Here is a 12511-nt window from a genome sequence, read left to right as displayed (position 1 = left end):
GAGCCCAGTCCAATGCTTGCATTAGAGCTTGGAAATTCAGAGCAGTTCCAACATTGCACATGAGTTCTCTGGACATTGAACCAGTGATATTTTTATGTTTCTTTAAGATGATGACGACTACCTGTCCTCTAACGAGAGACCAAAACGCACTAGAGCAGCTAATGAAGCTGGCAATACTGGGAGAAGAAAAGTGGGAGAGTGCAATGGTGGTAAGATAAAATTAAAGCCTATTTTCTCTCTCTGCTTGATTTTATGAAAAGGTATTATGCTACAGGAGGAGCGAGACACACCAGTGTAAGCATTCATTGAAGAGCCCAGGGCTCTTTGTAGATGTATTGCAGGAGTATAATCATCATCATAGGCTACCTCTGTTGTTTTTTGTTATTCAAAGTGAGCAGCTAAATGGACACACAGGAAGTTGAGATCTTTTTGGTGGTGTTCTTTCATGATCCCTTCTGTAGAGTTCTTCACAGAAATGCATCCACACATCGTGGGTTACTGTGGTCTAAGATGCTTTCCCTTGGACTTTTTGGTTGTCCTTTACCTCTCCTTTATTCCTGGGTTTGTTTTGGTTTCTGGACACATAGCCCATTCATCTGTCTGCTTTTATAGTACACAGTATAGTCACGAGTATGGGTTTTTTTTTACTTTATATGTGTCAAGGAAGCCACCAGTGTTCCGATTGCAGTGAAGGAACAGATGTGGAAATCCCATTAGAAGATTAGAGATATGAACTGTTTTTTGTGAGAATAAATTAACATAATTGGTTGGGGGTTTTTTACTGAAATATTTGTAAAGATGTCATCTTAGCTGGAGCTGTACTTCTTCTCCAACCACATTTCTCTTTTCATATTTCCACAAGGTTGTATTTTGTGATTTTGGTTTTGTTTTATTCTCTCAAATCACAGCCCTCTGGGGCATGCTAGAATCTTTTATTGTTTTTTTAAAACTTTTCCAATGTTCTCAAAAAGGTGTTAGGCAGTCAGTTGATGTGACAGTTATCTTTATGACCTGTGCTGGTTTAAAAGTAAAGTGGCAGGAGAAAGGAAGCAACTCAAGGGAGATTCCAAGTCAGAGTTTCAATTTACTAAAAAGATTACAATAAATACAATGATACAGAGAAAACTGTTTTAACCCACAAAGAGAGCTGTATAACCCAGCACCCTGTGACTAGAACAGGACGGTGTTTGTTTGCCCCTGTGCTGATATCTTGTGCCCCCCTGGCTGCAAAGTAAAAGGAAAGGAAGCCTGTTGGTCCAGATGATGGTGGCAGTTCTGCAGAAGCAATGATTGCCGGCTTGTCCAGAGTGGCAGTTACAGCCCTGTTGAAGTTCTTGTCCTCCTCTGGATCTGAGGAGTAGTAAGAAAAGTCCCCAAACCGGAGGATTATATATTATCTAGTTCAGGTGGGAACGCCTAGTACCTCCCCCAGGCAGGGAGTTTCTCGCAATGGGGGATTTAACTCTGTGAGTCATGAGATATTTTTGGAATCTTTGATGGTGTAGGTCACTGCAGCTGCCTATTATGCCCATCCATTATGGCCCAATAGCAGAGATGACCATCTCAGTCTGGGTGTGAAGGAGACAGTACCTCCCTGGAGGAGAGTGATCAGAGCTGAGTCATTGATGTGAAGACAAAAAAACGCTCACCTGCATCTCAGGGTTCTTTAACATCCAGTTTGTAGCCTGAGGCGTCAGGTGTGCCCTGGGCAGCTGCTGCAAAGGAGCCATTATTACCAGGCTATTAGAAATGACATAGAGGGTGTAGAATACACAGGTTTGGTTATAGCCACAGAGTGATCAACAGGTCCAGACCCCTGTAACTAGGACATGACTGTACCTTATGTTCATGTCTACTAAAAGGAAGACTGCCTAATTCTTTCCTTTTGTTGTGCTTTGCATTTGGGAGTTATCCACCCAGCACCCACTCGGAATTAGACCAACATATCCTACTCTGTTTTCCATGAATGGGATGATCTGTTTGACACAGTTCAAATACAGTCCAGTTAAGGTGTCTCAGTAGATACTGCTGAACGTCTGCTATACACGACATCATGTGAAGAGCCTTTGAAACAGAGATTCCTTCAGTCTTGCTCCCAAAGTGATATCATACTCCAGCTTACAGAGAGCTGAAGGAAGATGCTGTGGAAAATGCACAAGTGCAGCGTTATTGTACCAGAATAAGTAAACACGTTCCTCCATACGCTGCTACTTAATTTTGGTGTAGTTTCTGATATAACTGCCTTCACTTTTTTAAAGTTTACTGCAGTTGAATATAAATTGCTCTTTCTCACACCGAGTGTTGATAGGCCTAATCCTGTTTGTTTTGTTGGTGCACATGGCCCCAGCAAAAGCATTTGTGATCATGAATTTCCCTCCCGTGTTTCATTGTTGGCCTTTGCAGCCTGTTATGGCGGTCACTATAGTGCAACAACCAGGGGCTGTGTGAATGGTAAAGAAACCCATAATCTGTGGTGGCACAATACCTTTGTTTATATTTTCAGTAATCCTTGATAACAAAGGGAAAAATATTTATGATTGTATTAATCCTTCTAAGCCAAGAACAAGGAATTTCCTCTTGTCATTGCCACCAGCTCTGCACTGCTGCACACACGGTTTAGCAAGTGTAATCCTCACCTCCTTACCCTTGTCTGGAACAGCTTCAAGGCTTTCAGTAATATATCTTTGCTTCTGCTTTTGTTGCTGCAGGGAGTGCAAGGGGCTTCTCTGACAAATGTTAGTTTACAAGCAGAATCGTGGAGTGTTTGGTTAGAAAACTCTTGTCTGTGTCCATCATTCAGCAGCCCTGTTTTTCCCTTTCAGATCCCTCGCAGCCTGACTCGTCAGAAACAAGTGAGGATCCTGAGGTCGAGGTCACGATTGAAGGTCTGTTCACTGGTTCATTGATTTCAGTCTGTTGGGCATTTTTGTATCTGAAAAATGCTTTCCAGTGCCTGGGTTACTTGGCTCTGAATAAACAGTAACCCAGTTGTGCCAGTGTTGACTGCAGCTTGGATTGTGCACTGCTTGGTAAGCATATGTAGTCCAGAAGTTTTATAAAGCCACAGTATGCTGAAGCACACTGGACTTCCTGGGCTGGTTTGGAAATGATGCCTGGCAGCAATTTGCATCTTTCACGTACGTTTCAAGCATTGGTAGTGACAAATACTCATTGGACAGACAAGATGTTATAACTTTCATTCATTCTGAAGAACACATTGTTTTGTAAGCACACTGTAGTCCTATAAATTTCTTGTTAACACCAGCTTCTGGGAAGAACTGTAGCAAAAGAGAAGGGCTGTGTTACAGGTGGCATAAGTGAAGCCTCAATGTATTTTCCTCACAGCGATAAATACGAGATAAAAACCTTTGTACTTACCACCTTCCTTTCTCTTCTGAATGGCACTAAAGCCACTCCCGATGTTCCTGTTGTTTTCAGTCGAGGGTCTAGGATGGGAGTCAGTTGTATTTCTTGTATTTGTGGGTTACATGTCCTGTGACTGCTTTAAAACACTTCTGAGAGTAGCTTTTGCAGGGCTTGCTTCTGGAATTGGATGAGGATTGAGACCACCCAATTAGCAATTTAGGAAATGGGCAAGGCATTTAGGACAAAGTTGACACTTCTGGCATTACTATTACCTGTTTGTCATCCAGCAATGAAATAACTCTTACATTACCTCAACAGAAGAGGTAATAAGAGAAGAGTCATTAAGTTCAGTGTATGTGTAAAGGCCTTCACACAACAGTAAAAGTGCTGTGAAGGAGTTTTGCCTGACGGAGTATAATACAACAGCATAGGTCCAGTGTGTGTCAATATGCCACATTATTCTTCCGAAGCAAACTATACCTTTAGTGATGTGGGTACCTGCTATTCTTTATGTGAAATTACTTGTCTTTGTCTGTTTAAAGCATTTGTTTTCTCTTAAGGTTGCAGGTGTTGGGAATTGGACAGTCTTAATAGCTCATGAACATAAGGAGGATAGGGTTGGATTGAGAAGTGACTGGCTGAGAGGCAGCTCACTGAAAAATTCCTGCATTTGCAGTTTTCCTGTCTGTCCATCTGTGTGAATTTACGGTGGAGTTGACCTGGTTCATGAATTTTCCTTGGCGTCCATTAGTTTGAGTGTTTTGAAACTGGTTTTAGCACCTTTGAACTCTTCAAGACAAAACTTAGGTGCTGTTGTTGTGAGCCTTACTGGTGGAAGGGTACTACTTCCAGTTAGATAAAATAAGTAGTCTATATCTGTACAGTGTATTCCCTGGTTCCTTTTGCTGTTGCATGGCCTTTTTATGACTGTGAGGTGTGTGGTCGTATTTCAAAACACAATGTTGTTTTCCTTTGGAAGTACAGAAGCAGCTCTGCTTTTTGCTATCTTGTGCCTTACACAGGCTCTCTTGCAGAGGTTGTTGCTACACAGGTAGGAACAGGAGGTTTGTAAAGTTACTCAAATAAGTAATTGGTTGAACAATTTTGTGCCCTGATGAGCCCAGTCCAATGCTTGCATTAGAGCTTGGAAATTCAGAGCAGTTCCAGCATTGCACATGAGTTCTCTGGACATTGAACCAGTGATATTTTTATTTTTCTTTAAGATGATGACGACTACCTGTCCTCTAACGAGAGACCGAAACGCACTAGGGCAGCTAATGAAGCTGGCAGTACTGGGAGAAGAAAAGTGGGAGAGTGCAATGGTGGTAAGATAAAATTAAAGCCTATTTTCTCTCTCTGCTTGATTTTATTAAAAGGTATTATTTTGCAAGGGGGGGATCCAAGTTGGCGGGCGCGAGGGTGACCTTGCACTCGGCGTGCTCCTGCAGCTTGGTTGTCGGTGTGGAGGGACCCCCTCGTGCCTCCGCACCCGTTACCGCGCTGGATGCATGGGAGATGCTGCCATGCCCATCTGTGCAGTCGACATCGTGGAGATGCTGTGGGGAGCTCTGTTTTCGACATTGGAGCAGTGGAGTGGTTGGCGCATGGCCGGTGGCTTTGCAGATGGGTGGCCGGGTTGGGCAGGGGCGGGGGGGCCTAATCATACTTGGGGGTTCTCTGGGCTGACTAGGGGGCAGGCGGGGCCGTCCCCTTTGGGGGTCGCGGGGGGCACTGCGAGGGGGGCTTGCAGTTGCACTGTGGGGGGGAGCGGTGAGGTTGGGGTGGGTAGTGGGTCTCTCTGGGGTTTGGAGGTTTTGGCGGGGCAGGGGCTGTGGAGGGTGCCCAAGCCCTGGGAGGATGTGGGGACCCCTTCCATGTGTGCCCGCCCTGCCCAGGGGTATGCCAGGATCGCTCCTATTCGGGCACTGTAGCAGCGAGGGTGGGATGTGATGGGCTTGGCTTGCCTGCGGCTTCTGCCCATAATAGTTTGTGTGTTTGGTTTTTTTTGGTTGTTGTTTTGTTTTGTTTTGTTTTGGAATTTTAGCATTTTGGAGGGGTGTTTAGGGCAAGGAAATGCCCCTGGGTTAGAGTGTAGGAAGCTGTGAAGGAATAGTAGGCAGAGAAGGGCTTGTCCAAATTATTTCAGTGGGGAGAAGCCTGTATGCCGTTATGAGCTTGTGAGCTGTGCTGGCAGTGGAATATGCCTCCGGTAGAGTCTCCCATGCCAGACAGGTCAAAACTGAAGGGTCAGATAAGATAAAATGTGTCCATGGCCAAGATGGGCTCACTAACTTTCCGGCAGTCATCCTAGGAGAAGGACAACTCTTAATTTCAAACCCGGGTAGATGGAGCTCACTTAGCCCTGTAAGGCAATCCATCCAAGAGAAGGATACTCTAATTAAACCTGTGTCCTGAGGACTTTGCTGTCACCGTCCAAGCTTGCCAGGCCCTGGCAGATGAACCTCAGGAGTAAAGGGTGGGACCAGTTCTGTGCAAACTGAGCCTCACCTAAAAAATCCACTGCACAGGCTCTAGGGCTATACCCACACTTGTAAAGCCCTGCAGTGACAGGCGAGGGATGAAACAGCAGGTGACAAGGTGCACTGGAAGCTGCAGTTCTAACCCTGCATGCAAGCGGTTCAGGAAATTGGTCACCTGAGTCTGACCCTGGAGATGACAGCCTCACTCAGCAGCATCCTGAACGACCAAGCAGCCTTTTTCAAGGAGAGCACTGCTTGCTCCACATGGAGAAGGGCCTAGAAAAGGTGACCCAACCAAAGCTCATCTCCACCCTTCACCCAGTTGGTTAACTGCGGCCAACGGGCATCTTCTGTTGCGGTCAAAAAAAGATTAAGAGTCAAAGGCACACACCTGCCTTCAAAGGGGTGTCCAAATTAACACTGGTACTGCAGATAGTGGACATCCTGGGCGTTGCTGCGCTCTAATTGCCCACGAACTGTCACGACTCAACATCGACATTGCTGCTCTCAGTGAAGTTCATCTCCATGAGGAAGGCAGCCTTAGAGAACATGGTGCTGGTTATACACTCTACTGGTCAGGTAAACCCAGAACTGAAAGGCATCCTTCAGGAGTTGGCTTCATGATCAAAAACTCTATTGTCTCTAAACTTGAAAATCTGCCGACTGGTCATTCTGATTATATTATCTCCCTACGCCTCCCACTACCCAACAAGCAACATGCTGTTCTCTTTAGTATATATGCCCCAGCCCTCCAAGCTGACCCTGCCGAAAAAGATAAATTCTACACCAACCTACGCTGCCCTATCCAAAAGGTTCCTCAGATGATAAGATCATTATCCTTGGTGATTTCAACGCCAGAGTAGGAAAGAACTCTGAAGCCTGGAAAGGAGTACTAGGCAAGCATGGTGTTGGAAACTGCAACAATAATGGTCGCCTTCTGCTAGAGTTTTTTGCAGAGCAACAGCTCACCATCGCCAACACTATCTTTCAGCAGAAAGATAGTCTGAAGACAACCTGGATGCATCCTAGGTCCAAGCACTGGCACCTCATTGACTATATCTTGGTCCGACAGAGAGATATCTGTGATGTTCGTCACAGCCGCATGAAGCCTAGTGCAGAATGTCAAACGGATCATCGCCTTGTGCTCTGTAAGCTTTACCTCCACTCTAAGCTCAAACCTAAAAGGAGCGGCATTCCAAGAAGGAGACTTCAGGTTAACAATCTTCAAACAGCTACAGTGAGAGACAGTTTCCAGGCAAATCTTCAATCCAGGCTCGAAGCTCATTCCACAGATCCCTCTCCCAAAGCACTTTGGCAACTTACTAAAAATAGCATCCTGCACTCCTCTGAAGAATCCTTAGGGTTCTCCTTCAAGAAAAACAAGGACTGGTTTGATGAAAACAATCATGATATCCAGGAACTGTTGAGAAAGAAGAGAACTGCTCACGAAGCCCACCTTGCTCAGCCATCTTGTCATGCAAGAAAAGCAGCCTTTCTGCTTGCATGTAGCAAGCTCCAACAGGAACTGCATCTCATCCAGAACAAGTGGTAGACCAATCTAGCGGAAAAAATCAAGTTATGCCCAGATACGAGTGACTACAGGGGATTCTATGAGGCTCTGAAAACAGCTGGTCCTACACACCACATTCAAAGCCCTTTACTCAGTGCAGATGGTCAGATTCTTCTCAAAGATAAAGTTTCCATTTTGAATCAATGGTCTCAACACTTTCAGACTCTCTTCAGTACCAGCCATGTAGTTCAAGACTCAGCAATGCAGTTCATTTCACAGCAATCCTGAAAACTGAACTGGATATTGCCCCCACCATGGGAGAAACTCTTAAAGCTATATAGCAGGTGAAAATTGGCAAGGCAGCTGGGGTTGACGGAATCCCACCTGAAGTCTGGAAGCACGGTGGCCAAGCACTCCATGCTAAGTTTCACGAATTTGTGGTGCACTGTTGGGAACGAGGTGAACTGCCTTCAGACCTTCGTGACGCTGTCATCGTCACCTTGTACAAGAGGAAAGGAGATAAATCAGACTGCTCAAATTGCCGAGGTATTACTCTGCTCTCCATTGCTGGTAAAATCCTTGCAAGAATTCTTTTGAACAGATTAGTACCCGTTATAGCAAAAGAACTACCTGAGAGCCAATGTGGTTTCAGAGCCAATAGGGGTACCACAGACATGGTATTTGTTCTCAGACAACTGCAAGAGAAGTGTAGGGAACAGAACAAAGGACTCTATGTTACCTTTGTTGATCTCACCAAGGCTTTTGATACTGTGAGCAGAAAAGGTCTGTGGTAGATTTTGGAACGTTTAGGATGTCCCCCCAGGTTCCTCAAAATGATCATCTTGCTTCATTAGACCAGCGTGGTCAAGTCAGATATGGCGATGCACTTTCTGAGCCCTTTCCTATAGCCAATGGTGGGAAGCAAGGCTGCGTTCTCGTACCAACTTTATTCACAGTCTTCTGCAGCATGATGCTCCAAAGGGCCACGGCAGACCTCAATGAAGAAAACGGTATATACATCTGATATCGTACAGATGGGAGCCTTTTCAACCTAAGGAAACTGAAGGCCCACACTAAGACCTTAAATCTTCTTGTCAGTGAGCTGCTTTACGCTGATGATGCCGCCCTCGTCACCTACACAGAAATAACTCTGCACCATTTAACATCCTGCTTTGTAGAGGCTGCTGAGCTTTTTGGGCTGGAAGTCAGCTTGAAGAAAACAGAATTTTATATCAACCTGCACCTCAGGAAGTCTCCCATCATCCCCATATCACCATTGGTGAAACAGAGCTCAAATCAGTCCAGTTGTTTAATTACCTGGGAAGCATCATCTCCTCAGACAGTAAGATTGATGCAGAAATAGACAACAGGTTAGCTAAGGCATACAGAGCTTTTGGTAAACTCCATAAGAGTTTGGCGAAATAAACAACTGAAGAAAAGTACTAAGATCAGTGTTTACAGAGCCATTGTACTGTCTACTCTTTTATATGGGTCTGAATCATGGGTCATTTACCACCACCACTTGCATCTCTTAGAACGCTTCCATCAGTGCTGCCTCCGTACAATCCTAAACATCCACTGGATGGATTGTGTGACCAACACGTCTGTCCTTGAACAGGCAGCAGTCACGAGCATTGAGGCCATGCTGCTGAGAACACAGCTGTGCTGGGCAGGGCACGTCTCCAGGATGCAGGACTGCCGCCTCCCTAAGATCGTGCTCTGTGGGGAACTTGCCACTGGCTGCCACAAGAGAGGAGCCCCGAAGAGGAGATACAAAGACTGCCTGAAACAATCCCTCAGCCTTGGCCATATTGATCACCACCATTGGTCTACCCTGGCCTCCAATCGGGAGGCCTGGAGACACACCATCTATAATGCTGCTGCTGCTGCTTTTGAGAACACACGCAGGATCACTCTCGAGGAGAAAAGACAACGCAGAAAGAATCGAATCTCATCGATATCACCTGGGGAGTCTTTCTGCTGTGCCTTCTGCAACCGGACTTGTCTATCTAGCATTGGCCTTTTTAGCCATCAGCGTGCTTGTAGCAAGCGTGGGTAGAGCCCTTCTCAAATCTTCATTCACGAAGCCCAGACATGATGATGCTGCAGGAGTGAGACACGCCATTGCAAACATTCATTGAAGAGCCCAGGGCTCTTTGTAGATGTATTGCAGGAGTATAATCATCATCATAGGCTACCTCTGTTGTTTTTTGTTATTCAAAGTGAGCAGTTAAATGGACACACAGGAAGTTGGGATCTTTTTGGTGGTGTTCTTTCATGATCCCTTCTGTAGAGTTCTCCACAGAAATGCATCCACACGCCTTGGTTACTGTGGTCAAAAATGCTTCCCCTGGGATTTTTTGGAAGTCCTTTACGTCTCCTTTATTCCTGGGTTTATTTTGGTTTCTGGACACATAGCCCATTCATCTGTCTGCTTTTATAGTACACAGTATAGTCACGAGTATGGGGGTTTTTATACTTTATATGTGTCAAGGAAGCCACCAGTGTTCCGATTGCAGTGAAGGAACAGATGTGGAAATCCCATTAGAAGATTAGAGATATGAACTGTTTTTTGTGAGAATAAATTAACATAATTGGTTAGGGTTTTTTTACTGAAATATTTGTAAAGATGTCATCTTAGCTGGAGCTGTACTTCTTTTCCAACCACATTTCTCTTTTCATATTTCCACAAGGTTGTATTTTGTGATTTTGGTTTTGTTTTATTCTCTCAAATCACAGCCCTCTGGGGCATGCTAGAATCTTTTATTGTTTTTTTAAAACTTTTCCAATGTTCTCAAAAAGGTGTTAGGCAGTCAGTTGATGTGACAGTTATCTTTATGACCTGTGCTGGTTTAAAAGTAAAGTGGCAGGAGAAAGGAAGCAACTCAAGGGAGATTCCAAGTCAGAGTTTCAATTTACTAAAAAGATTACAATAAATACAATGATACAGAGAAAACTGTTTTAACCCACAAAGAGAGCTGTATAACCCAGCACCCTGTGACTAGAACAGGACGGTGTTTGTTTGCCCCTGTGCTGATATCTTGTGCCCCCCTGGCTGCAAAGTAAAAGGAAAGGAAGCCTGTTGGTCCAGATGATGGTGGCAGTTCTGCAGAAGCAATGATTGCCGGCTTGTCCAGAGTGGCAGTTACAGCCCTGTTGAAGTTCTTGTCCTCCTCTGGATCTGAGGAGTAGTAAGAAAAGTCCCCAAACCGGAGGATTATATATTATCTAGTTCAGGTGGGAACGCCTAGTACCTCCCCCAGGCAGGGAGTTTCTCGCAATGGGGGATTTAACTCTGTGAGTCATGAGATATTTTTGGAATCTTTGATGGTGTAGGTCACTGCAGCTGCCTATTATGCCCATCCATTATGGCCCAATAGCAGAGATGACCATCTCAGTCTGGGTGTGAAGGAGACAGTACCTCCCTGGAGGAGAGTGATCAGAGCTGAGTCATTGATGTGAAGACAAAAACGCTCACCTGCATCTCAGGGTTCTTTAACATCCAGTTTGTAGCCTGAGGCGTCAGGTGTGCCCTGGGCAGCTGCTGCAAAGGAGCCATTATTACCAGGCTATTAGAAATGACATAGAGGGTGTAGAATACACAGGTTTGGTTATAGCCACAGAGTGATCAACAGGTCCAGACCCCTGTAACTAGGACATGACTGTACCTTATGTTCATGTCTTCTAAAAGGAAGACTGCCTAATTCTTTCCTTTTGTTGTGCTTTGCATTTGGGAGTTATCCACCCAGCACCCACTCGGAATTAGACCAACATATCCTACTCTGTTTTCCGTGAATGGGATGATCTGTTTGACACAGTTCAAATACAGTCCAGTTAAGGTGTCTCAGTAGATACTGCTGAACGTCTGCTATACACGACATCATGTGAAGAGCCTTTGAAACAGAGATTCCTTCAGTCTTGCTCCCAAAGTGATATCACACTCCAGCTTACAGAGAGCTGAAGGAAGATGCTGTGGAAAATGCACAAGTGCAGCGTTACTGTGCCAGAATAAGTAAACACGTTCCTCCATACGCTGCTACTTAATTTTGGTGTAGTTTCTGATATAACTGCCTTCACTTTTTTAAAGTTTACTGCAGTTGAATATAAATCGCTCTTTCTCACACCGAGTGTTGATAGGCCTAATCCTGTTTGTTTTGTTGGTGCACATGGCCCCAGCAAAAGCATTTGTGATCATGAATTTCCCTCCCATGTTTCATTGTTGGCCTTTGCAGCCTGTTATGGCAGTCACTATAGTGCAACAACCAGGGGCTGTGTGAATGGTAAAGAAACCCATAATCTGTGGTGGCACAAAGCCTTTGTTTATATTTTCAGTAATCCTTGATAACAAAGGGAAAAATATTTATGATTGTATTAATCCTTCTAAACCAAGAACAAGGAATTTCCTCTTGTCATTGCCACCAGCTCTGCACTGCTGCACACACGGTTTAGCAAGTGTAATCCTCACCTCCTTACCCTTGTCTGGAACTGCTTCAAGGCTTTCAGTAATATATCTTTGCTTCTGCTTTTGTTGCTGCAGGGAGTGCAAGGGGCTTCTCTGACAAATGTTAGATTACAAGCAGAATCGTGGAGTGTTTGGTTAGAAAACTCTTGTCTGTGTCCATCATTCAGCAGCCCTGTTTTTCCCTTTCAGATCCCTCCCAGCCTGACTCGTCAGAAACAAGTGAGGATTCTGAGGTCGAGTTCTCCAGTGAAGAAGGTCTGTTCATTGGTTCATTGATTTCAGTCTGTTGGGCATTTTTGTATCTGAAAAATGCTTTCCAGTGCCTGGGTTACTTGGCACTGAATAAACAGTAACCCAGTTGTGCCAGTGTTGACTGCAGCTTGGATTGTGCACTGCTTGGTAAGCATATGTAGTCCAGAAGTTTTATAAAGCCACAGTATGCTGAAGCACACTGGACTTCCTGGGCTGGTTTGGAAATGATGCCTGGCAGCAATTTGCATCTTTCACGTACGTTTCAAGCATTGGTAGTGACAAATACTCATTGGACAGACAAGATGTTATAACTTTCATTCATTCTGAAGAACACATTGTTTTGTAAGCACACTGTAGTCCTATAAATTTCTTGTTAACACCAGCTTCTGGGAAGAACTGTAGCAAAAGAGAAGGGCTGTGTTACAGGTGGCATAAGTGAAG

At 44.8% G+C, this 12511-nt stretch overlaps 1 protein-coding gene across 49 annotated transcripts in view; it reads left to right on the top strand.

Moving 5' to 3' along the window:
* Window positions 1-12511, top strand: part of GTF2I (general transcription factor IIi) — a 104231-nt gene that overhangs the window by 49862 nt on the left and 41858 nt on the right. For 20 of the 49 annotated variants that reach the window (XM_050325891.1, XM_050325889.1, XM_050325875.1 and 17 more), the window contains 4 exons: window positions 108-209; window positions 2823-2885; window positions 4590-4691; window positions 12008-12073. The exons of 4 other annotated variants lie outside the window; for them this stretch is intronic. In XM_050325891.1, the coding sequence (XP_050181848.1) occupies window positions 108-209; window positions 2823-2885; window positions 4590-4691; window positions 12008-12073 (333 nt within the window). The remainder of the gene's footprint in view (window positions 1-107; window positions 210-2822; window positions 2886-4589; window positions 4692-12007; window positions 12074-12511) is intronic. 25 more of the 49 variants (XM_050325901.1, XM_050325902.1, XM_050325899.1 and 22 more) reach the window with 7 other exon arrangements.

This window comes from Myiozetetes cayanensis, unplaced genomic scaffold, assembly GCF_022539395.1.
Source record: "Myiozetetes cayanensis isolate MyiCay16 unplaced genomic scaffold, myiCay2020 scf30, whole genome shotgun sequence".
NCBI classification, from domain to species: domain Eukaryota; kingdom Metazoa; phylum Chordata; class Aves; order Passeriformes; family Tyrannidae; genus Myiozetetes; species Myiozetetes cayanensis.
The sequence above is the reverse complement of the archived record's forward strand: the minus strand, read 5'-3'. Positions and strand labels throughout refer to the sequence as shown.